Source organism: Mobula hypostoma, chromosome 10 (assembly GCF_963921235.1).
Source record: "Mobula hypostoma chromosome 10, sMobHyp1.1, whole genome shotgun sequence".
Taxonomy (NCBI): domain Eukaryota; kingdom Metazoa; phylum Chordata; class Chondrichthyes; order Myliobatiformes; family Myliobatidae; genus Mobula; species Mobula hypostoma.
The window spans coordinates 97870076-97897320 of NC_086106.1; the positions used below are offsets into that span (position 1 = coordinate 97870076).

Consider the following 27245-nt stretch of genomic DNA (forward strand, 5'->3'; position numbering starts at 1 on the left):
TTTAGAGTGTTCCTTGATATATTGCTGGGAATGTCCCCCCGAAAATGCCAGGCCATCCCCTCACTGGGTCTCTTTTAAGTTTTCCCAACAACTCTGTCTGCTTAGGTACCCAGGGGCTCACTCTCTGAAGGGTTTCCCGTCGTTCACACTCCCACCTGAAGTGTTCCTCTTCACCACAGTTATAACAGACAATACTGGCCACTCCCCTTCTCACTTGACACCTGCTGCTAGCAGCCCTCCGCATAGTCTGTCCCCTTAGAGAATCCATCTCCCTATCAGCTCCATCCGATTTGGGAGGGGGGGGGGCGGTGGAATCACACCCACTGATAACAACCGGGACATCTCAGTTCTCAACTCTGCCACAATCTCCTCTACCACTCCCCAGGGCGGGCTATCCATGGTCACTTCACCACGGGGGGCCACTCCCGAGGACTGTACCCTGCTGATGGAGGCCTCCCACACCTCTGACACATTCTCCTCCTCTCGTACTACTTTGATCAGCTCAACAAATGGGGGGGGGGGGTCGCATCTTACGAGGCAGTGGGAGATCCCAAGTGATCAGGTCCAGGGACTGGGCGCCCTTTGCTATCTGGTCCATTCTTAACTGAGCCACCTCAGCCGTTTGAATGGCCCATCTGTGCCACAAGCAATTTAGCTGCCTCTCTATCCAAAAGATATAGGCAGAAAGCTTCTCCCCCTTCTCCTGACACATGTTCTGAAACCCTGCCATGAGCTCCATTGGGCTTCCTGTCGTGCCTAAGGCATTTTCCAGTGCTCCCATGTAATTGGCAGCCTTGGCAAGGGGGTACCAGGACTTCATGGCTCTCACCATGGCAACAGCCTGCCCACTCAAACTTTCAACCAATCTCTGTAGTTTTACATCATCAGAGCACTGCCACTCATATAACAACTGAGAGGTCTGCTCTGCCCAAGTCTCATACTCCTGTTTGCCTTTAGGGGTGGACTTCATTCTTGAGAATAGGTGGAATCTACCATAGCTGAGACTTTGGACCTGGGCATTTTTCCATTTATTTACCAGAGAGGTAAGGGCAGATACTAATTCAGAATTCTCACTTTTCCCTGTGGGACAGGGACTAATTAGACATTCTAAATCTGACCACTCCTTCCCCTCACTCCTCAGAAACCCTGTCTTTGAAGTCTCCGCCCGCAGCTATGGGAAACTCGACTTGTGATTCGGCCTGCTCCGCAATCGTAACTTTGCCAACAACTTTAACAGTACTTAACAGGCGAACTAACAATTCATTCGGAGTACGAATATCTACCCCACTCAATACGCACGCATTAGTTACCGGTAACCATGTGGATGAACACCACCGCTCCGCCCTGGCAGCATCCATACTAGCACAGACTTAAAACACACAACCCACTGTTTCAATGCTCAGGACAATCACACGGTATCCAATGAAATCAATTCCGGAACGAAAGCCCCACAATTACAATCCTCGGGTTCGACCAGCGGTATTAGTCTAGGGGAAGACAGTCTCCGGCCCCGCCAAACTTGTGAAATCTTGTTTGTGTGGAATGCTGTGTGATGTTTTCCCCTTTTACATATCAGTACCATGAAATAGCAAACAGTAAGCCAAAACGCAATTAAACAATTTAGCTTCATAATTCTTAATTTGACTAGATGGTTAGTAATGGAAACAAAAACAAAAGGGCCCATTTTAATGAAACAGTCTAATGTGCACGTTGGAGCTCACGGTTTTCCCGTCCGTTAATTCTCCATCGACAGCGTACATTCCAAAGCCCCCGTTATGTCTAGTCATAACCCAAACACTGCAGCTACAGAGAAACCATGACGTTAACAGTGAAACCTTTCCCAGGGCATGACATTATCATTTAATAATTAGATTATGAGGACACTCTGTCCTCGTTTATTGTCATTTAGAAATGCGTGCGTTAAAAAATGATACAATGTTCCTCCAGAATGATATCACAGAAACACAGGACAAACCAAGACTAAAACTGACAAAGCCACATAATTATAACATATAGTTATAACAGTGCAAAGCAATACCGTAATTTGATAAAGAGCAGACCATGGGCACAGTAAAAAAAAAAGTCTCAAGTCCCGATAGCCCCATCATCTCACGCAGACGGTAGAAGGGAGAAACTCTCCCTGTCATGAACCTCCAAGCGCTGCAAACTTGCTGATGCATTGGAAGCACCCGACCGCAGCCGACTCTGAGTCTGTCCGAAAACTTCCAGCCTCCGACCAGCCCTCGAGCACCGAGCACCATTCTCTGCCGAGCGCTTCGACTCCACCCTGGCCGCCGAGCAGTAAGCAAAGCCGAGGACTCGGATCGCACAGTAGCAGCGGCAGCGAAGCAGGCATTTCAGAAGTTTCACCAGATGTTCCTCCGTGCTCTCACGTCTGTCTCCATCAAATCAGGATTGTGCACCGCACCCTACTTGACAGATAACAGATTTCGCCACCGGAGTGGCCGCTGCGAGATGCGTCATACCGCCATCTGCTCCTCCCGCCATATATGTTCTTGTTAAAAACGTGCCGTACCCACTGGTTTTCAAATCTGCACCCTAACTACATATCATGAGAGGAAAAAAATATTTTAAAAGCAAAAGAAAATGCAGGTTAGTCCTGAAATGCAAATACATAGAAATTGAATATATTTCTATGTATACAATTGGAAATCTCTAACAAAATTGTGGTGAAGTTCACTGGTCCCTTCTTTCTATTTAAACAGAATTGAAACTTCAGAAGATAACGCTATTCCTCATACATTATATTTCTTATTCATGGGATATTTCTTTATGTGTGACTTTAAAACAACACATGAATAGGTTTTACTAGCTTCCCCTATGACACAGTATGAAAAGGTGCAGCATCTTGTCATATATGCCAGAAGATAAGGGGTTCAATTTTGGTCTTTGTTACTCTATCTGAGTGAGCTCTAATAGTTTAACAAAGATTGTGATTTTTTTTTTCAGTGCCTCAGGTCCTGAGATGAGAAAAGGCTTTGAAAAAGTCTGGCAATAAAGTCAAAAGGGAAGGAGGGAAAAAGTGCGTCATGACAACAGAGGACTCATTCATGATTTCAATGAACAATGTTACTGTGCTGTAGCTTGGGCTGAAAACTGAAAGGAGAGATTCAAAATGCTGTTGAGGGAAAAGATGGTAGAGGAACATAAACTGGTAGTTTGCAAGTGCCGAATGGTTGGAAATGGGTGTTTTGAGGAGGTGACACCACTGGTTTCAAAAGGATTGGAGTCAGTTTATGAAGAGAGAGAGCCATTAAAATATTGTTAAAATTTGCAGGTAATAGAATGCAGGCCATTAGTATAAATATAGATATAACCCTATGGAAATTTTCTGACCAAAATGAAAGAATCTGGCATAAAATCAGACAAAACTAGTTGCAATCCATAGTAAGATATTGGTTATTACCAGCCTATGGAGCCCATAGAGGAGGCCTCACTTATCTTTGTTGTGATATATTTGCAGACATGACTATCTTGATGACTAATGGAAACACTGAGATGTGGAAAGGCTTTGGTGAACTTTTTAAGTTAAAGAACCTGTAGTCATTGCTGATTTTGTTTTGTTTTTAACTTTCAGAGCTTTATTTTGCAAAATAAACAACCTCCAAAAAGTTCAAATACTGGAACTGATATGGATCCGGAATACGAAGAGAAAATGGTAAGAATTGATTGGCCGATCTAAAACAGTAACGCCTGTATTTTATGTGTACTAATTACTGCAAATTATTTATCAGAGTTTTTCTAGGATAAAATCTGTGTGAGTCATTGGGCCAGTATCTATAGAGCTAGGGGCAGTTTTAACTTTGGGTGTAACCTAGGTTCAACAGAATGTTACTGAGAGTTGCTATATATCATTTTTGAGATCCTCTTTCCAGTTTGTCATTGATATTGAGAGACATATTGGTCAGTGAGTGAGGCCCAAGGAGCAGAAGTCAAGTGGGGACGAAAGTAGAAGGGGTGTTTTGTGAAATCAGTTGGGGCACAGTGAGATAGCTGAGATTCCCGGAGAGATCAAGGCACAAAGTGATTGGATTGGAGTGGAGGATTGTGGAGAACAAGGAGGCAGCAGTTTGTAGAGAGTGGGTGGGCAATAGGTAGTCTGGGACTTGATTTTTGCATATACCTTGAATATGTTGTTACTCTTACTGGCTTGATCATAATGTTATAAAGGTGCAGTATGGTACAACAATCCTCTCTTTCTTTTAGCTGCTGGTTTTCTTTGCCCTGGGGCCTGTCCTTCTAGAGGGAAAAAAAAGATCTAATGCATCTCAAAGCCAAACTTAAAAGAACGACCTGTTTTCTGGAAGCAGGTTAATTGTTTGCTGGATTGGAGAACTGTTTATTTCAGACCTAAACTAGATGTGAAGTTTGTGCTCCTCTCCTTTCATCATATTGTTCACATCACACCTGTCGAGTTATTTAATATATATGAAGTTGTTTCCAGAATGCTGGCCCTGTGGTTGTTGGTTTTAATTTGCTGGCAATTTCAATAACTATGATGAAACAACAGTAGCAGATACCATATGAGTACTTTTCCCAGTGATTAAGACTGTGTGTTACTTCTTGTTGATGTGATCCTAATGTTCATCTTCCCAATCACAAGGGTCCTTGTAGCTGCAGTCATCCTAGCCCTCAAGATATCTCATCCTCAGGTCCCACCACTTGAAAAGGCCCTGGTAGCCTTATAAGGCTGGTAATCAGGGACATAAAACCAGTTGAAATTTATGTAAATAAAATGTTCGGAATAAATAAAAATTGAAAATAAATTAATTTGTAAATGCATTAAGGCATGTTAAGAGCAAATGGCGAAAAAAAGTGGAAGCAATAAAATTAACAAATCCTGCTTTATTAATTAAAACTCATAGTCTCATGTGAATGACTACTAGCTGAATGCTCTCAGGTGCAAGATATGAAGAAATACTCAGGATGTTGTGGTGGGTTTAAGGTAGTCACATCTGGCCTTAACACCTTTTTTACTTTTATACTCTAATGCATGGGCATGGAAATCCAAAAGCACACTCAACACCAAATTTAGCTAGTCTTTCCAGACCTGCCAGTGCATCAGTGTGTTAAAACTAACTGGAAATATTCAACTAATTTTATTATAAATGCTATAATTTAGTCTTGATGAAATGGACTGGTTGCTTTTTGAACCTACTTTCAAAGATGATGAATGATGTACGTATAAATGTGGTTTCTTCTGTGTATCTGGGTAACATAGACTTCATAACTAAAGACAAATACTGGATGTTTTTAAGAGGGAAGCATCTTGTTTGTGGTGGAAATGGAAGTTCCATTGTATCAAGGAAGAATTTACTCGAAATGCCAAGAATCAAGTTCTAGTTGCAAATTATTTTGTAATTTTTTTTTTTCAGAAAATGGACCGAACCAAAAGATTTGAATTTCTTTTAAAACAGACTGAGCTTTTTGCACATTTTATCCAACCAGCTGCTCAGAAAGCTCCATCATCTCCACTAAAGTTGAAACTGGGAAGGCCTCGAACAAAACTGGATGAAAAGCAATCACTGCTTTCAGTTGGAGAGTAAGCAACATTCAAAACCATAGCATTTAAAAAAAACTTTGACCTTTCTAATGTCTTTTTAAAATATGACAGAATCTGTGTGTTATCAAACACTTTTCGTCTCTTAATAGTTTTTCAAGAGCAAGTCAGTATGAGCACCAATCAACCCAACCTCAGATTTGCTTGTCATAAATATTTAGAACCTATAATGATCAAGTGATTCTTAATTTTAAATTTTATTTTCACAGAAAAGGGTTTATTGACTTCCTGAATCTGATGAATGATAGCTAAAAAGTCAAGTTACCATTTTACTTTTCAATTAGTCGTGAATCTGGTGTATATTTCAGTCGAGCCCAGTAAGATCTGAAATGAGAAAAGATGAGAAGAGAGACACAAGATGATGTGTCCCTCAGCAAATTATGGAACCTGAAACAACAGACAATCTGCCGGATGCACTTAGAAAGTCAGACAGCAACTATAGAAGGAAAGGAGTTGTCCATATTTTGGGTCGGAACCCTGCATCAGAACCTGAACTATCATCAATTTCTTTCCTCCTATATTTGCTGCTTGACCCACTGAGTTCTTTGAGCAGATTGTTTCTTGTAAAAGGGATGAGGAGTATTGGTGCTGGTTTTATCTTGTTTATTTATTTATTTATTGAGTGATTACTGCATGGTAACAGCCCCTTTCGGCCCAACGAACCTGCACTGCCCAATTACACCAATGTAACCAATTAACCTGCTCACCCCTATGTTTTTGGAAGGTGGGAGGAAACCAGAGCACCCGGAGGAAACCCACACAGTCAAAAGGTGAACATACAAACTCCTTACAGCGGGTGGAAGAATTGAATCCAGGTTGCTGGTTCTAAAATGGCATTATGCTGATTGCTACGCTACCATGTCCCCACACCCCATCTTTTCTTTATTTGGACGGAGACCTTTCATTAGGCATGATCTGTTGAGTTCCTCTAGCATTTTCCAGCCTCTCCAAAATCTCTTGTGTTTATTGGTATATGGAATGAACTGCCAGAGGAAAGGCAGGAACAATTTCAGTTGCAATATTGAGAAAGGTTTTATGTAGACAGGTATATGGATAGGAAGGATTTAGCGCAGGGATTCCCAACCTTCTTTATGCCATGGACCCCTGCCATTAACTGAGGGTCTGTTGACCTCAGGTTGGGAATTCCTGATTTAGAGGGATATTGGCCAAACACAAGCAAATGGGACTAGCGCAGGTAGGCATCCTTGTCAATATTAATGAGTTGGGCCAAAGAGTCTGTCTCTGTGCTATATAACTCTATAACCTATTATTATAATTCTGTAAATCTTTCCTCATCATATAATGTTGGATGTGAGCCTTTCAGTATATTGCTATGGTTTATTTAGCTTTGTGTGTGGCATGAATACAAGCAGGTGTTGGAAAAGCTGTGAAGGACTTTTAAATTTGTTCTGCATTCATAAAATAAGTTGCATTTTAGTTATGTTAGGATTTTCTTTTGAACAATCAGTAAAATTTTTACTTAGCATGCTTTGGAATTTGTTAGTGTCAGAGTGGCAGATTTTCTGGACAATTCATGTTGCAACACAGGTTTAGTACACTTTTTAGGTATTATGCAGTACTGTAATAAATGTTTCAGTATACCCATTAAGCTTGAAGGGAACATGGAATTTAAGTGATTGCCTGGAAAAGCAGAATTATAGAATGAGCCAAGTAGAGAATAAAAAAAAGGATCTACTGCTTTCCCAGCGTATATGGCAAATAAACTCTTCTCGAGCTTCCAGCTGGGCACGGATATCGATTTTAACCGATGTTTCAATGACACATTCTGCCATTTTCATCAATGATGATGCCTGGGCATGTCTAGTATGGTGGTATTTATACCCCTATTGTCTGTCCCTCTTGATTGGTTTGTTCTCATCGTACAATGTAAGCAAGGTGGCACAGCAGAAACCTGAGTAGATGAGGACTGACCAAACAGGAGGGATGGATGATAGGGGTATACATACTACCAGATTAGACAAATAGAGAGTTTCTGGGACCATGTAAATTCATTGGTTGTCCAATGGTAAGTCTTTGCAAATGCGTTTTAGTTATCTAGAACAATGATCCATCATTCTGCTTTGAGTTGTGGACCTAATTATTTACTATACAATAATAGAAAGCATCAGACACTGCTTTGAACATCTTCCATCTGGTGACATTAATTTATTTTAAGGTAGTGGACCTTACAGTTGTGATCTGCACCCACATATTCCTCTCTGCTGTTACTCTGTTCCTGCAGTGTTGCAAAATAGCAGTCTTTTCCTGAGACATTCAGCTTTATTCCAGGTTCCTGTTGTTAATTATTAGTCAGAGGCTGCTGTTCGGGTAGGCGGTGTGAAAGAAATTTTGAAATTGCCAATGGAAGCCAAGACTGAAGTCTTGAAGTAACATTCTCATTTAGCTATTGAATAGTGGAAGAGTATGGCAGCATGCAATGCTGTGGAGAAATATGAAGAACTGACTTGCAGCCCCACAAGATCGACAACTGGTAATAAATATTGAATTTTTAAACAGGAAAAATCAAGTAAATGTAGGCAGAACAAAAATCAGAACTGCAGTTCTAAAGACAGGTAATTGAAAGGTAGAGAAAACAAGTATTTGTTCAAAAAAAACAAAGGTTTAGGGAAATAAAATGCAAAAAGAGAATGCCACATTACATCCCTCCAGTGCTTCTATTGTTACAAATATGGTAATTTGGCTTAAATGAATGAAGGCAATAATTTTGTTGCGTACCAGGTAACAAGTACCAAGTAACAAGTTGAATGTCTGTCTAGTTAATCTGTTTTTCAGTGCTATTGATTTAGGGAAGAATGTTGACCAGGTTGTGCTCTTTTTGAATAGTCCCATGGGACCTATGAATCCAATTTTTGACATTGATTTTAATTGTTATTTTACTTGATTTACTGTAATCATTAGTATAGAAGACTGACATATGTCTATATAATTTAAAAAAAGGGTATTGGATGAATTAAAATCTCAAAGAAGATTTCAGATGAGCAACAGTCAACATATGGAGTATGTACTAATTCCTTAATATTCAATTATCATGAAACCTGAGGCTTATTTGCTATTTGCACATCACCCGAGCTAAGTAAAAACACTAGATTTCAAATTAGTTACTACAGAGACAGAGACAGCATCAAGCCATGTATTGAACATCCTGCCTTTTCCATCATAAACACCCAATGCTGGAAAAAAAAACTGTTATTCCTCCTGAAAATTTCCAAGGTGTCACTATTACAATGCTTCATTTTACCCAGGGTTTCATTTTTAAATTTAAATGGACAAGTTACATTGTAAAATCATAACTAAGATTAAAAATGTTTGTCTCTGAAATTAAAATTGGAGAGCAGTCTTGTATAGATCACATCTTCCATCTGGCGAAATTAACCACTCAGTGAAATTAATTTCTTTTAAAATAGTGGACCTAACAGCTGTGATCTGCGCCCACATGTTACTCTCTGCTGTCACTCTGTTCCTGCAGTGTTGCTTCGTAACAGTCTTTTCCTGAGACATTCAGCTTTACTCCAAGTTCCTGTTGTTATTTGTCAGAGACTGCTGTTAGGGTAGGTGGTGTGAAAGAAAATTTTAAATTGCCAATGGAAGCCAAGTCTGAAATCTTGAGGTAGCATTCTCATTTAGCCATTGAATAGTGGAAGAGTATGGCAGCATGCAATGCTGTGGAGAAATATGAAGAACTGATTTGCAGTCCCACAACATCGACAACTGATAATAAATATCTGTTTTTAAAACAGGAAAAATCAAGTAAATGGAGGCAGAACAAAAATCAGAGCTTCAGTTCTAAAGAACAGGTAATTGAAAGGTAGAGAAAGCAAGTAGTTGAAGAATCATTTAGAAAGCAAAGGTTTAGAGAAATAAAATACAAAAAAGCCTCATTACATCTCTCCAGTGCTACCATTGTTACATATGTGGTAATTTGCTTTAAATGAATGATGGCAATAATTCTGTTGTGTACCAGGTAGCAAGTAGCAAATTGAATGTCTGTCTAGTTAATCTGTTTTTCAGTGCTATTTATTTAGGGAAGAATGTTGACCAGGTTGTGCTCTTTTTGAATAGTCCCATGGGACCTATGAATCCAATTTTTGACATTGATTTTAATTAAGTTATTTTACTTGAATTACTGGAGTCATTAGTACAGAAGACTGACATATGTCTACGTAATAAAAAAGGTTTGGAATGAATTGAAATGGCAGAAGATTTTCGGCTGAGTAACAGTCAACATATGGAGTATGTTATAATATCCTTAATATTCAATTATCATGGAAGCTGAGAGATATTTGGGCTGTGTGGAAACACAGGCATCAAAGCTTTTTTAAAAAAAAAGTAAATCTGTACTAGCTGATTTCTATAGACGCCACATTTTTGTGGCAGGGATTTGATATATCCAAGACATGAACATGTTTACGTCTTCCAATGAATAATTTGAATTTATAAATCAAACTTTCCAAAACTCATGTCTGTTTTCCAGTAGTCTGCAAGTCGAGTGAAGGTTTACTGCATGTGTTAGGCATTTGATTTACCACCATCAACCTAGCCTTCAACTCATCACACTTCTCCACCATCTTAAAACCTCACATGCATGGTTATACTTTTCACGTTTGTTTTTGCATTACTATACTCAGGTTATAAATATATTGATATGTTATACGCAAACACGAGGAAATCTTCAGATGCTGGAATTTCAAGCAACACACATAAAAGTTGCTGGTGAACGCGGCAGGCCAGGCAGCATCTCTAGGAAGAGGTACAGTCGACATTTCGGGCCGAGACCCTTTGTCAGGACTAACTGAAATTTCAGTTACTCCTGACGAAGGGTCTCGGCCCGAAACATCGACTGTACCTCTTCCTAGAGATGCTGCCTGGCCTGCTGCATTCACCAGCAACTTTTATGTGTATTGCTTGATATATTATAAATGTTACAGTTTTAAAATTCATTACTTTTCTATGCTGATTCTGATCTTGCCAACATTAAGCAATCGTCATCGGCGTACAGAACAAGAGGAGGATGAAGAACTGCTTTCTGAAAGTAAAAAGGCATCGAATGTGTGTGTTCGATTTGAAGAATCACCATCCTGTAAGTATGACCATGATTTGCTGAGTGGTATTATTAGATTTAGGGATCACATATTCATAAATGAGTTGGAAGTTTTTTTGGTTGTGCATTGAATCTACTTTTACAAACATTATACAGTATACTTCTAATGAATTAAATCCTGTTTTTTGAAAAGCAGTTTGAAAGAAGTTTAACTGTGCAGTTGCAAAACCCTTTCGTTCCTGTGAGTGGTGCTATTGCATTTACAGTGGCCATTGATACTGTGAAACACAACCTGGCCCAATTACAGTCATTTTCTTCATTCTGCCTTTACTATTCAAATTTTAACAGAAGGTCTTTCTTGGAAATGATTTGAACATAAATAATGAGTATCTAGCCTGAGCCCTTGTAAAATAATTGACCAGTATTAATTATTAGGTACTTGTACAACACAGAATCAGCTTCCTTGACCCACTGATTCAATACTGACCTGACCATCAAACATCCATTGCCATCAATTCTACATTAATCCCATGTTCTTTTATTCTCCCCACACTTTCCCTCAGATATTTTTCACATATTAAAGCTTAGGTATGTGAAATCTCTATGCTGAACAAAATGGGGTTAATTGTTTCAGTAACATGATCAATTTTTGACCATATGTGAAATTCAATGTCATTTTAACTGCAGAGAATATACCACTTACAGATCAGAGAACTGTATACACTACACATATTAAGGTCCATTGAAACAAAGCACAAACTTTGGAATTACTATATTATTAAAATACTTTAAGTTATTTTTCTTTTTATTCAAAATGTTTCAGTGGTTATAGATCAGAATCCTTTGCAATGTGACTAAATGATAGAATATTGGAGTCATAGCAAGACTATACACAGTATAATCTTATTGAAATGTATAAAATTCTTATTGAGTTTGGCCAGTTTGATACAAAAAAGATGTCCAGGTTGGGGATTTTAGAAGCAGTTGTCAAAATAAGAAAAAAATAATTTTGACGACAAAATGAGAGGAAATATTTTCTCTCAGAGGACAGCGAAGATGGAATTCTCTACCCAAGAAGGTAGTGGCTCAGTCAGTGAGTGTTATAAAGTGAGAAATAAATAGTTTGTTTTGGATATTAAGGGAGGGAGTAATATGGGATTGTAAAAGGGAAGCGGCACTGATGTAAAACGTCAGTCATGATCTTATTGCCTAGTACGTCAGGACTACTCTTACTTCTGTCTCTTATGCTCTTGTAAATGTTGAATCCCTAACTGGAAGTTGAAAACTCTCATACCATTAATCTCATCTCGGGTTTCAACTTGTTTGTTCAATAGAGATAAAATTGCTGTCAGCTCTCAAAGCTGGTGAACATTGTACCATTCATGTACTTCTCTTGCTTTCTCTTGACTGTAACGGTGTAATGATTGTCATTTTATGGGAGACTATTTTCATTGTTACTGCCACTCGATAGAACCCTTGCCGAAGGTCAGAGCATACCTATCTAAAGAGCTGTTGAAGTAAGGTTAGTCCTCGTGCCAGTAATTATTTTGAAATCTTATTTTATACTTTTCTCGAAACATCGCCAAGAGAAATTTGAAATCCCAATAATTCTGTGAAAATTATGGGGCTCTTTGGCTCTATAGTCCAAATAGCGTGTTATTATAGTCATTTGAGACAGAGGGCTGCTGGAATCACATTACTTTATGGACTTAATCATCATATAAGTTTTTTTAATCTACTGGAAGCTGCACTGAATTTGCTAGTTTGTAAAAAAGGAATTAAAATCCACCATTTCATTTCAAATTTTCTTTGAATTCTAGATGTGAAATCAGGAACCCTTAGAGATTATCAAATACGTGGATTGAACTGGATGATTTCTCTTTATGAAAATGGAATTAATGGTATACTTGCTGATGAGATGGTAAGGAGAGCAATTTAAGGAATAACATTTTTATTTAGTTCAGCTTTGCATCAGTACAAAATGTCAACGTTTAGCTAACATATTGGGAAGCAATGCATAAACCACTTCAGTATTGTAATCATCATCATCAGGTGCCATATAGACTGCCGTGGCCCACGTACTCCTGTTTCGGGTCAAGTGGATCAATTCATTGGTATTCATTTCCAGTTCTCTGGCTGCTGTCTCCATCATCATTTGTCTTTGTCTTCCTCTTGCTTTCTTCCCTTCAATCTTTCCCATAATTACCGTGCATTCTAACTCCTCTCTCCTAATCACATGGCCAATGAAGCCACATTGCCTTTTCATGATCTCATACATTATTTCTCTTTTTGTGCTTGCTCTGTTCATGACATCCTTGTTAGATATTCATTTTGTCCATGTTATTCTTTGCATCCTCCTCCAAAACCACATCTCTGCTGCTTTAATGCATTTCCTCATGTTACTAGATATTGTCCAACATTCTGAGTCATATAACATAACTGGATAAACGTAACATTTCAGTGCTCTGAGGCAGGTTGTCATGCCTAGTTTAGTGTTGGTCAGTATACTCTTCATTCTCGTAAAGGTGTCTTTTGCCATCCCTATTGTAATATACCTGATAAATTGTCCTCAATATGATTGAAAACAGTGACTTGATTGCAACTGAGGTATATTGGATCTGAATGATTATTCTTAGATTAGACTGTTTAATTGTTATTTCCTTTGTAGTTTAACAATTAATTATCTACTTATATTTTATATTATTACTTATATACAAGTAAATGCTACCTAGTGATCACAGTGCATATATGCAGTTATTCAGTGTGTCCCCTAGTGATTATATTTGTATAATTCTGGGAAGTTCTGGAAGCTTCTTGGTGCTGTATTATTTAGATAAGAGCTTTCTCATTGGTTGACTCTTATCTACAAGTTTGAATGGAATTTTCCTTATCTGTCGGTATCAAAATTGCTGACCACAAGTCAGTACCATGTTTGTCTCTCGTATCTTTTGACTTTCCTTCTCTTCAATCAGTAGACCTTTATCATAGTCAGTTTGCAACTCTCCTTGTTCTATTCGCACTTTATAAAACAATCATGAAGCAGCAATGTTTGTGCCTCTTCCCTGACTTCTGATTAAAACATCAGAACCCAATAGTTGGCATGGTCAGCGAAGAATGGTTGCAAAGTTTAAGGACTTGGAATAATAACAGAGAAGGTGGAATTTTTAACACTCAACCAAAGAAGTTAAGAACTTCATCTGATGTAATTTGTCTAAGAGAAAAACTTGTTCTGGCTTCAATACATCAGAAAATACTGCATAGCTATTTGGAAGAAAAACAGATCTGTAAAAATGATATGGCAGTCCAGTAGAGCAATGTGCAAGCTGGTAGAGTGCAGATTAAATACACAAGATGGTAGAGCATCAAAAAATATTAAATCGTACAAGCAGCGGAGCATGGATAAAAAAAATTAATGTGTGCAAGTCAGTAGAGTTTGTCAAAAAACTTAAATATGTGCAAGCAAGTGGAGCACTGAGAATGCTTAAAATTTCAGTTACAATCTATTAATAATTTGAGATCACAGTCAAAATAAAGTAAATTGCATAGGAATTAAGATCAAATCAAAACATTGGCCAAAGTAATGAAACCTACTAAGAGCTCTTATCTGAATAAAACATTCAGTTTGATTAAAATTAATGGAAGAGTCTGGACAAAAAATACCAGCAATGTTAAGTTTATTAAGAATAAGAAGGCATGCAATAAAATATAGAGAATTGTTGAGGGAAAGGAAAAACCAGGAACGGCTGCTCGTGATTTAGAGGTAAGACCAGTGACGCTACTTCTGGCGTTCTGCTCTGGGAAACACAGCCCACAGTCTCATGACACAGTGACACCATCTGAAAGCCAAGGAATAATAGGATGAACATGACGTGGACTGTACAGCGACCCCTAGCAACTCAACGGAGGATGACCATGATGAAACAAGATTAAAAGCTATGTTGCAACTTGCTCCAGTAAAGACCAAGGGAGTGAAGGCACACAGGACTGAAGATAAAACCACTGCTAATCAATATATTGGCAAGCTAGTGGCAGATACATCAACTATTGTTCAACCACACAATCTGTTGAAAGGCAGTAAATTCTCAGATGTCCCTTTGACTCTTAATGAAGAACAAATGAATGTGTTTCAAACTTTAAGGGTGACATTGTGTATTGCATCTGCATTAAGATTTCCTAATACGGGTAAATCATTTACCCTATATGTCAATGAGAAACATGTGATGGCAGTCTTAACTCAAGAACATGGAGACTGATGGAGTTCTGTTGGTTACTACTCTGCTAAAGATCTGATATTGTAACTGAAGATCTGATAGTCTCTGGAACTGAAGTGCCAGCATCAGGAAGCATTGCTCCTGGTACCTCTGCTCAACAGACAAATCTGAAAACTCTGATTGAAGCCTGTAAGTTGGGAGAAGAATGATGAGCTAATAACTACACTGATTCTTGATTTCTTACGGCTGCAGGGCCTCCAATCAAGATTGGGTAACTCGTACAAGAACTCATGAATGGTGTAGATCTGCAGTCAGAAGTTGCTGTACTAAAATGTAAAAGCCACTCCAAAATGACTACAATGGAAAACCGTGGAAATGCATTTGCGGGTGAACTTCCAAAAACTGCAATAAAAGAAATAAAAGAAATAAAATTACTAAGAAGATATGCAGTGAACCTGCCAGGAAAAGTGGTTCTAGATGGAGAATGGTGGGAAGTTAAACAGTGATGGAATATGGAGATGTGACGCTAGTCATAGACTGGTAGCTCCTACTACTTTACTTTCTTATCTGGCACAGCACATACAATCCCTTGGACATATTTGTCACTGCTGGGAGTCCTCAATCTCAGAGAGGCTGATGTACACATTATGGTAGGCAGTTTAGTTATTGTGTGAAATTAACTCAAGCTGTCCAGTCTGCTTCTTAACAGGTTTCTACCACTTGGAATGATCCATCAGAAGGAGGACACACCCTGATTCCTGGCAAGTGTTCCTGATTAAGGAATCACTAGGAGCTTGATGGGAAGGTCTTTATGTGAAGTGCTGTTAATTACTAACTCAGTGGCGAAGGTAGAAGGCAAAAGTAAGTGGAAACATGCCAACTGCTGCAAATGAACTAAAGTGGTACCCGACGAGGACAGCAAACGGTGAAGTTAACGTGCTCGTAACCTCTTGATCTAGTGCTTACACTGCTGGGCTACAGGGAGTAAATCACTAACCAGCCGGAAGACTTCAAGCAAGTCAACAACTTCTGGACATTATGGAGTTTATTCTAATATTAGTTGTTACATTTTTTGCCAATTTCCACTATTCATAATGAGTCATATTATTCATGCCAATATGCCTTTTCATAACTTATATCTTTTTTACTTGCTTAAAGATGATCATTAATAGAATAGTTCAAACTTACTTTAAGTGTGCCTAATAATCTGCCTGACCATGACATAATCCTGTGAATACTTTGAAGAATATATACCCTTGGGTATTTCTCAACTTAGTTTTTGATTATTTTATACTTATTGTAGTTACCATAAGTTTTTCTTCCTGTGAATTTTCATTTCTAAATGTGTGATTTAGAGTTAAAGGGGATATTGTTGGATCTAACTGTTTATTCTTAGACTAGACTTTTTTATTTCATATAATTACCACTATAAAAGTTAACTGCTTACTATGCTCTCTAGTGGTCACAGTGTGTATTTGCAGTTGATAAACATGTCCTCCAGTGTTACAGTACTGTGCAAAAGTCTTAGGCACCCTAGATTTTTTACTATAGATTTAGTTTTAGTTTTTTTGTCTTCTACATTAGTGTGTCAGTAAAAAAGAGTACATTTTAGATTTCCAAATATTAATTTTCCAAAAAAATTAAATGTTACAGTGAAATTTGTGTATTTCATTAAAGAAATTAATATACTAATAAAAACATGATTACTTTGTAGGTTTATAGCCCAGTGCATGATTAAACAAAGGTAGCAACCAAGTGCTACTGATCAATGACATAGAGATGAATGAACTGAACTGATTATCTGAAACAGAAATAGGTGCAGAAGGAATCAAACTAGAAGGACAAGGAACTAAAAGATACGGATGTGACAGGTTAATGCTCAAATCATCAATTCTTACACCATGGAAAGAGTGAGCACAGCAACAAGACACAAAGTGGTAATCCCGCAACAGCAAGGTCTCTCCCAAGGAGAAATTACGTAGCAGAATACTGTTTCAAAATATTCTGTCAAAGAAGAAGCGCAAAAAATAGGCAAGGTTGAGGACCAGAAGCTTAATGGTCGGCCACAGAAACTGAGTACAGCAGATGGGAGATACATCAAAGTGATGTCCCTTCTAACTCGGAAGAAGTCCAGCACTGCTATCAATTCTGAATTCATCGAAACTGCTGCAGTTTGGAAAAGTGTTGTCATAAGTAGTCTTCATGGAAGAGCTGCTGCCAAAAAGCAAGTCCTCTGAAGTGGAAACAGAGCCAAGAGACCCACCTACGGACAAAATACTGAACAATGGCAGCAAGTGCTCTGGAGTGACATGTCAAAATTTGAAACTTTTGGCTCAAACAGATATTTTGTATGTAAAAGAGCTGGAGAGCACTACATGGATGACTGGACAACAGTGAAGCATGGCAGAAGTTCCAAGGAAGTTTTGGGCTGCATTTCTACAAATGGAGTTGGTGATCTGGTCAGAATTAATGGAATCCTCCATGCTGAAAATTACAAGCAGTTTCTCATCCATCACACAATACCATCAGGCAGGCGTCTAATTGGTCCAAACTTCATTCTGCAGCAGGACAAAGACCCCAAACACACAGCCAAGGTCATAAAGAACTATCTTCAGTGAAAAGAAGAACAAGAATTTTGCAGCAGATGATAGGGACTCCATGGAGCTCTGATCTCAACATCATTGAGGCTGTCTGGAATTACCTGGAGAGACAGAAGTAAGAGAAATAGCCAAAGTCTGCAGAAGAACTGTCACAAGTTCTTCAAGAAAGTTAAAACAACTTACCAGCTGATTTTCTTATAAAACTGCTCGACAGTGTACCTAAGCAAATTTAGTTGCAGTTTTAAAGGCAAAGGGTGGTCACACCAAATATTGATATGATTTAGTTTACTGATTTTATGGTAAATAGTTTGATATTTAGTAGCTTTAAATTTCATTATTTTTGAAAGCATTTTTGCTTTACAGATTATTTTTTACATGTGCCTAAGTCTTTTGCACAGTTTTGTATATTGATATAGTTCTGGGAAGTTCTGGAAGCTTTTCTTGGTGCTGCATTATTTAAATAAGTTTTCTCATTGGTTGACTCTTATCTACAAATTTAAATAGAATTTTTCCCTATGTATGCATATTGGAAAAAAAGTGGACCACAAGGCAGTGCCATCTTACTGTGTTAGATCTTTTGACGCTCTCTCTCTTCAATCAGTAGATATCTATCACTGTCCATTTTCAACACTTTTTTTCTATTAACACTTAATAAAACAATAATGAAACAACGTTTTGTGCCTCTTTCCTGACTTCTGAATGAACCTTGAATAAAAACATCAGAATCCAACTAGAAGCTCAATTTTTTTCCTTAGTCCAGAAGCTCTTCATAATCTGTTAGAATGAACAGTCCCACTCCTGTTGTATGAGGACTGCTGAATCGAGTCTAGAAGGAAACAAGGTGCTTGCAATGATATTATCTCCTCTCTTTATCAGTACTCTATGTGAAAATTGTTGGAAACATTTTATGTGTTTGAATTGCTGCCTTTGTTCAAACTGAAGTCACTGATAATTTTCCTCTAATTGTATAAAAAGAAACCCAGAAATCAGTTGTGGGGAAGCCAAGGCAAAGCTGACAAGATTTGTGGCACTTATGGCACTTTGTGGCACTTGTGGCATTTAGTGGCACTTAACCACTAAATGGGAGAATCCATTTTTCTTACTATAGAGTGCCACTAATTTTGAGACCAGAGATCACCGTGGTGCCGTACATTTTGCACTGTTGTAAAAACAAATTCGTTTAGCCATTTCAACAAGTCAGAACTTTATTACTAAGAAATTCTGCTTTTAAAGTTTTGCTTATTTTTCATAAATCTAGGGTCTTGGTAAGACACTACAGACCATTGCATTGCTTGGTTACCTAAAACACTACAGGAATATACCTGGGCCACACATGGTTTTGGTGCCAAAATCCACATTGCACAATTGGATAAAGGAGTTCAAACGTTGGGTTCCATCGCTGCGTGCAGTTTGCCTTATTGGAGACAAAGATCAAAGGGTAGGGAAAATGTTTTAAGAATACTTGTCAATATGTCTTTCCTATGGTATAGCAATTAATATTTGGGCATTCTTTACATAAAAGATTTGAGAATAGTTATCATCTGTGGAAAATGAGTGTGTCTCCTTGTTCCCTTCTGGGGCTTTGAGATGTGATTTCAGGGTTTTATCAGCCTTTCTCGGCTAAACTTCAGTAGATCATTCCTCATAAAGGAGTGAAGTGGCAGATATTATCCATTTTTGTGATGAAGACATTGTTGCTGATCATAACTGACTGTTTTGTTGATCACATATTTCTGAGAATAAATGCTGCCTGACTTGCTAAATATTCACAGCATTTTCTCTGCTTGCATCCAGAATTCAGAGCTTCAAAGTTCACATGGGCATTGAAAGGTCCACAAATGATAGTTCTGTGTATGTTTTTATCCCTTCCTAAAGAAAAGTAATTAACTGCAGATGCTGGGAATCGGGTCAGGCAGCATCTGTAGCTGAAGTAAAAACAGAGAATAGTGAAAACACTCAGCAGACAGGCAGCATACATTGAATGCTCCCATAATACTGTAATTATTTCTCCTTCCTAAACTGGGTCTTTAAGGTTAATTATGCCCTTTTCTATTATTGGACCAGCTCAGAACTCACTCAGCAGAAACTGAAAGATGAGCTATAATCATTTTGTATTTTGTAACTTTGGCAAACATAGTTTGATAATTAAGTGCATGCATGAATATATGCACATCCGTTCCTTCATCATAATCACTAACTCTTTTTGTGATACATTTCCAGTAAACAGGATTATAATCATTTTTAATTTGTTATATTATTTAAGACATTTTAATTAATCATTAGAAATATTAGAGGCTGTTGACAGTATGAACTGTCAGAAGATAATCAAAGCGGTGCAGCCCTAGGTCCTTGGGTTCTGCTACCTGATGCCTGGTCACCACTTCGGGCCAATCGAACAGATGCACCAGTTACAACAGATATGCCTGCAGGATATTGGAGATTACATTGCCCAAAAGGTAGTATGATTGGTGTCCAAGCAGATGAGTTCATTCATGGTGCAGGACCCCTTAAACAAAATTGGAAATGGAATTGGTTTATTATCAAGTATACCAAGATACAGTGCAAATCCTGTCTTGCATACTGTTCATGCAGATTAAATCATTACACAGTGCATTGAAGTATAACAAGGTAAAACAATAATAATGCAGAATAATGTGTAACGGCTACAGAGAAAGTGCAGCACAGGTAAGCAGTTAAGAACAAGATCATAACAAGATAGATTGTGAGGTCAAGAGTCCCATTTTATTGTACTAGGGAAGCATTTAATAGTTTTGTAACAGTGGGGTAGAAGCTGTCATTGAGTGTGGTGGTACGTGCTTTCAAGCTTTTGTATTTTCTGCTCAATGGAAGAGGGGAGATGAAATGAGAGAATGTCCAGAGGTGAGTTCTTTCATTATACTGGCTGCTTTACTGAGGATGCTGAATTACATTTAGGATGCACTGGGACACATCATCAGTGATGTAACCTGGCATCTTTGGGTGTATTAGGTCTCTCAATGTAATACACACTTGCCTAGATGATCCAGCCAGGATTCATCAGGCCCCAGCAGCACTGCTCCATGGGTCACATCTCTTGATCTATAGACATCTGGAGTCACTCAGCAGCTTCTGTGACAGTCCTGTTGGCTCTTCTCTTTGCAGCCCCCATAATACCATGAAGAGAGTAGGTTCTGCAGAGTGATCAGCTAGCAAAACCTCTACACCTCACCTCTATTGGCTCATATCGTACCTTCCACCCCTGTCTTTGGCACTGCTCTACCAGCTCCTGGTTTTTGGCCTTCCTGCACTTGAACATCTCAATGGATTCTTCTTGAGGTGCTATCAGTTCTACTATGACCATCTGCTTTGAGATTTCTGACAGAATGACCATGTCAGGACTCAGTGATGATGCGATGAAGTCAGGGAACTTTAATTGCTTGCTAAGATCAACTTTCATTTGCCAGTCAGACACCGTGGCAAGCAAGCCTGCTGGTGATCTGGGCTGAGGCTGTGGGAGGTATAAGCAGAATCACTCAGCGGAAACTAAAGATTGAACAGAATCATGCATTTAGTTACCTTGCAAACACAGCCCGATGATTAAGTGTGTACATGGAATTGTGGTCAGAAGCATAGACACTGGTTTCACCAAAGCTTTGGTGAAGCCATTCATTCACTTCAATATTTTGAAATTACCTGCACTTAGAAGCAGGCAGATTCAGATATAGATTTTGCAGATAATTTAAACCAATAAAGGACTGTTTCCTCAAAGGGAATGTAGGGAACTTTAGGGAGACATAAATTAATAAATTGGGCAGATCAACAGTTGATAAAATTTATTTGAAGGGATATAAAATAAGAAGGAAGGATAAAAAGACATAATTAAATGTTAACATTTTAAATGGAGTTGATAAACAGATTGGGATAAAGCTACAGATAATCAAATCTTCAAAATGAGGTTGGTATTGCAAAACAAAAATGAACTAATTTTTATAAGTAATGTTGCATATGGAGAAAGTAATACTAAATTTATATAACCCATTGATTTTGCTGGAACTGGAATACTTTACCATCCTCAAAGGATGCACCAAGCATTAAGGGATTATGGAAATGCTGTTTTAGTTGTCAGAGAGACAAAAGGTATTGCGTTACAGTTTAAGACGAGAACAATGAAGGCTGTAAGCAAGTATGGTTAAGTAACCAAATTACAAAGGTACTTGATAAGTGAGAAATCGAAAATCTATTCAGTGTGTAATTAGTGAATGTAAATTTAAAATACTCACAAAATGGAAGAGCAGCAGAGAAATTCAATTATGTAGAGTGCTGTTAAAATATGAATGATTCTTCAGAGGAGATCAAAGCAGAATCAATAGTGTTTTTTGAATGGATAGTACACACCATTAGGAACAAACAATTAGGAATTTAAGAAAATGACAGGACAATTGGTCACACACATTTGGTGCTATGTGTATAATTGGTTGAGATGATTTTCTACCATATAAATATTATTGATGATCCGAGGTTGAATTGTGTTTTATCTTGAGTGCACTGGTAGTTAGTGTGGCAAGAATTCCTATAGTCGGCTTTAATGTTCCATGGCTAAAAAGGAGAGGAAAAAAATATCAATTTGTGTCCCATCATCTTACCCTTGCACTAAAGTAGACTGATAATTGAATGGAAACTGTATTCAAAGATTGCCAGCCATTGCCACCTCACATTACAGTAGAATAACATTTTAATTGCCTAGATGGTTCAGAAACAGATGTTTCAAAGTCCCTTGGGAGTTTTAATTTGAAATTGTGCAAGTCAAGCAAGAAATTGTGTAGTAATTTGTGGAGGTTTTCATGGGATGTCATGGCATGACATATAACTTACTGCAGACATGACCACTCAGTTGAACATATGCAGGAGAGCAATCAGCTTGACCTGGGATACTCTGTCTCTTGGCAAAATCTTGTATCTTCAAGAGAAGAAATACTGAAATTGAAGAGCTCAAACAAATTAGTTGTGTGTTTTGTAACCTATGAAAATGTGCTTCTGTGCAGAAGGAGACATCATATCATGAATGAATTTTCACTACTTTTTTTTTAATAACAGGCTGCCTTTATTCGGGATATAATGATGCCAGGGGAATGGGATGTCTGTGTTACATCATATGAAATGGTCATAAAAGAAAAATCTGTGTTCAAGAAGTTTAACTGGAGATACTTGGTAATTGATGAAGCTCACAGAATCAAGAATGAGAAGTCCAAGGTAGGAATCCAGTATCGGTTAAAGTGAATGTGGAGGGAACGTCCACATTTAAGTAGCTGATGTAGTGCAATGGAAAGACAAATGAAGGGATGTTTTACAAAGACGTAATATTTTATCTGTCAGAAAATGTACTGCCTGAGTTGGCGATTAATCACCAAGCATACTAGCATTTAAGAATGTGTTGAATAGGGATAAAGGCAAATGGGAATAGCCCAATCAGAATTTATTGCTTCTTTGGAATATAAGCACCAATTGTTTTAATACAATAGCCTATTTTGAATGGTAATGTTTTTGTACTTTGTGCAAGATAATTAATGAGTATTTTTAAAAAGTTTTTTCTTCAATCCTGCTTTTATCCAATTCTGGCACTATTCTTTCTCTTTGTAGCTATCTGAAATTGTTCGAGAGTTTAAATCAACAAATCGCCTGCTACTGACTGGAACGCCCTTACAGAATAATCTTCATGAATTGTGGGCTTTACTTAACTTTCTTTTGCCTGATGTATTTAATTCTGCTGATGTAAGTTCAGAGGATTTTTGGGAAAACTGTCCAGTGTCGATCATTATAGTCAAAATGGGTGGTCAGAGTTAGCGGGTATAGTGTAAGGAGACAGAAGGGGATTTCTCTCAGCATGTTACTGCTACGTCCTTATATTTTACAAAGTCAACAGAAAGAAAAGGCATACACTTAAAACATCCTTCTTGAAATAAAGTTACATTAACATTTGTAAAAATGAATTTAAAAATTCACAGATTGGTTCGACTGTGGAAAGAGGCCACTTGGCCCACTGACAGTACTCACTCATTTAGATCCACAACAATCCATTTAGTTCCCCCACTTGCCTTCTTTCCATGGTCCTACAAATTCTTTTCTTTCAGATACTTATCTATCTCCCTTTTGAATGTTACAATTAAATCTGACTCAATTATGACCGAGGTTTTCCCATATTCACTATTCCCTATTCACTTGTTGCCTAAATATATTTTTGCTTGCATTGCTCTTCATTCTTTTGCCAATTGCCTTTCTTCCATGTGCTATTAGTCTCTCTACCAATGGGAACAGCTTGTATGACTGTGTAAAACTTGCATAATTTTTGTCACATCCTGTCTCACTGTTCTCTGTGCTAAAGAAAACAAACCTGGCTTCTTCAGTCTATCTACATAAGGCCCTCTTCTGTAGAATTACTTTTCTACATAAGGCCCTCTTCTGTAGAATTACTTTAGTAAACTTATCCTGAACTCTCAGAACTTTTATTTCTTTCCTAAAACGTGGCACCGAGAACTGGACACAGTATTCCAGTTGTGGCTAAACTAGTGTTTTATGAGTTTTATTCTAACTTTCATGCTGTTATACTTAATGCCTCTATTTATAAAGCTCATGAAGTTGCACATTTTTAAAAGTCATTTTCGCAAATTGCCTTGTCACTTTAAATGATCATGTGCATTTACCAGCACCCTCCCCATCTCTGATCTTAAACCCCTTCAGAATTCTGGACAACTTCTGTCACCTTCCGTGCATGCCACCTTGGCTGAACAGAGGAACACTTTTAGTAGTAGACTAAGACAACTGCACTGCTCCAGAGAGCGCTATATGAGGTCATTCTTACCCTCGGCCATTAGGCTCTATAATGATTCAATCTATAGTGACCCCCCTACTGTTAGGCTGTTTGTGGTAACATATAACATATTCTTTCTACTTCTCTTCTATTATTTATATCTGTGCACTTGTAATGCTTCTGTGACACTGTAATTTCCTTTGGGATCAATAAAGTATCTATCTATCTATAAATCTATTATGCCCTTTAGCTTGCATTAACTCTTATTCTTCTTACCAAGATGTAACACTTAACATTTTCTGCTTTACCTTTCATTTGTCACCAACCTGTCCATTCCATAACCTCTCTTTATCTCTTTTAAGTTCTCATTAATTTCCTTCTATCAAGCATACATTTTTTTTTGATTGATTGCTCAGCCCAAGATGAACAGTAATGACCTTTCTGGCTCCAGAGTAGTTCTGGAGGCTGGTGCAGCTCCACAATGTTCCCTCCCTTGTTGCATCTGCCCTCAACTTGTTGATAAAAATTGCAGAATACATAGTGTAGTTGGGGAAAAAATGGCGATGCAGTGTGATTTTGTTCTTGGGAGACCATGTTAGTTCAATGTTTTAATATAGGAGGGGGTATGAGGAATTTCAAAATAAGTCCAGAATTCCATTCCCAAAAGCTCTTTACAGCGCTATCTAACATTGATGTGATTGCCACAGTGATCACATCCAGACTCGATGGCTAACTCCTCCACCACCTACCAACCAACTGTCCTGAGTGAAGCATTACTATAAATCCCAAATATACTTTGTGAAGAAGAATTTCTTTAACACTGAACTAGATCTGACATATAATTTTCAACTGATTCAAAACAAAGACTGTTGTAAATAATAGAGGACTTGGCTAAGGAATTAAGATGGGGAAAGAAAAATAAAACTTCATATGGCTTTGTGCAGAATGAAATAATTCAATGTTCCCTTGAATTTTCATGCAGAAAATCAACTTTTCAGTGTTGTTTTCATGTCTCTCTGAAGAGAATAAATTTTTCCTTTGCCTAAACAGGATTTTGACTCTTGGTTTGACACAAACAACTGTCTGGGTGATCAGCAGTTAGTGGAACGTCTACATGCTGTAAGTTTATCATCAATCCTGTTTGTGGTGAGGAATTTGTAGCATTAAACTTAAACAATCCCATTTACTGACAGAATATTTTATATTTAAAAGTTCAAATTGAGTATTGTCAATGTAACCTTGAAATTACTACATGGAAAGGGATTCACTAAAAATGGAAGCTGTGTGAATAACTGTGGTAGTTGTTCTGTTTCTCAGGTCAGTGCCCCAACCCCAACAATTGTAAACTTTATATCAATGACCTTTTTCTCATCAGTGAGCCCACACCAGGTCAGAAAAAAACATATTTGCTGCTAATGTTTAAAATGAAAGCTGAATATTAAAATGCTTTAGAAAGAGAAACAGAATTTAAAATTTCTGATCAATGATCCTTCATCAGAACATTAATTCCGTGCCTCTTTCTACAGATGCTGTCAGACCTGAAATTTTCCGCAGATGCTGGGGTCAAAGCAACACTCACAACACGCTGGAGGAACTCAGCAGGTCGGGCAGCATCCGTGGAAAAGATCAGTGGACGTTTCGGGTTCCGGCCCGAAACGTCGACCGATCTTTTCCACAGATGCTGCCCGAACTGCTGAGTTCCTCCAGCATGTTGTGAGTGTTGCTGAAATTTTCCAGTAGTTTCTGTTCCAATTTTAGATTTTCAGCATGAACACGTTTTTGATTTTCACTGTCCAGCATAGCAGCCTGTACCTGCATGTGGCATGGCCTAGATTACCTTTAGACTTCGACTGAAAAGAAGCAAGTAAAATTAATGTGTTTGAATTGCAATGACGATCATTAAGTCTTAAAAACCTCTCATTGGCATTAAACTTGCCAAGTCCTCCACCTTTAACATCTGAAGAGAGGATACCATTGTTGGGAAACTTAAATGAGGACTGGTTGTCCTGTGGTTTGTTCCTAACAAAAGCCTTTCTATTAGCCACAACTTGGAATTAAAAATGTGAAAAAAACATCAGGAGTAGGTCAATTGGCACCTCATGCATGCTCTGGCAATCAGTAAGGTTATGGTTGATTTAATCATGGCTACACCACCACTTTTCAGTATACTTTTTGACTTCCTTGTATTTAATGGCCTGGTAATCTCTGCCTTGAATACTTTCAGCAACGGTTCTCCAATACAGAAAATTTCAAAGCCTCTGAGATGAGAACTTTCTCTTTCTCCCTATCTGAAATGGATGACCCTTCATCCAGAATATATGCTCTCCTAATTCTAAGTACTCTGACAAGGAGAATCATCCACTGAAGTTTTCCCTCTGGATCTTTATGTTCCAAAACAATCACTTGCCACCCACTAAATAAAAACAACATCCAGGTAATCACCATAGTGAACCTTCTTTATATTTCCTGAAGGGTAAGCAGATATTTCCATAAATATGGGGACATAACGTTCCAAGGATGCAAAGCTGCGTCAAAATTTGTTGATTTTATACTCATTGTTACTTCTTGTACCTGCAACAATTATATGTCATGTGCGAATATTCCCTCAGAACCCTTTGTACCACTAAGAAAACATGCAGTCTCTTTCCATTTGGGGAAAAAGTTGACAATTTTATTCTTCCTTCCATTTGCCTGGATGAATGCAGCTCCATTAACACTCTAGGTGTTTGGTGTTATTCATGACAAAGCTAGCAGCTTGATTAGACACCTACTTACCTAAATGTGTATCCCATCCATCACTGAGACCTCATGGCTTCAATATTTACCATTTAGAATTTGCACTAGAAAGTGTCTTCGTCAGTGTCCTTGCAGTCTCCAATTTGCAGAAGGTCAAAGGCAGCTGATTCATGGAAGTGCTAACACGTGGAAGCTTTATTTCAAGCCACACATCATTTGGAAATGTTTCCTAACCTATTCAACTGTTCCTTATAACTCAGGTCTTCAAGAACCA

General features: G+C 38.1%; 1 protein-coding gene across 4 annotated transcripts in view; it reads left to right on the top strand.

Moving 5' to 3' along the window:
- Window positions 1–27245, top strand: part of smarca1 (SWI/SNF related, matrix associated, actin dependent regulator of chromatin, subfamily a, member 1) — a 101772-nt gene that overhangs the window by 27925 nt on the left and 46602 nt on the right. For all 4 annotated transcript variants that reach the window (XM_063060932.1, XM_063060934.1, XM_063060933.1 and 1 more), the window contains 8 exons: window positions 3599–3679; window positions 5397–5563; window positions 10579–10679; window positions 12461–12561; window positions 18710–18889; window positions 22525–22680; window positions 23068–23199; window positions 25286–25354. In XM_063060932.1, coding sequence (XP_062917002.1) covers window positions 3599–3679; window positions 5397–5563; window positions 10579–10679; window positions 12461–12561; window positions 18710–18889; window positions 22525–22680; window positions 23068–23199; window positions 25286–25354 — 987 coding nt within the window. The remainder of the gene's footprint in view (window positions 1–3598; window positions 3680–5396; window positions 5564–10578; window positions 10680–12460; window positions 12562–18709; window positions 18890–22524; window positions 22681–23067; window positions 23200–25285; window positions 25355–27245) is intronic.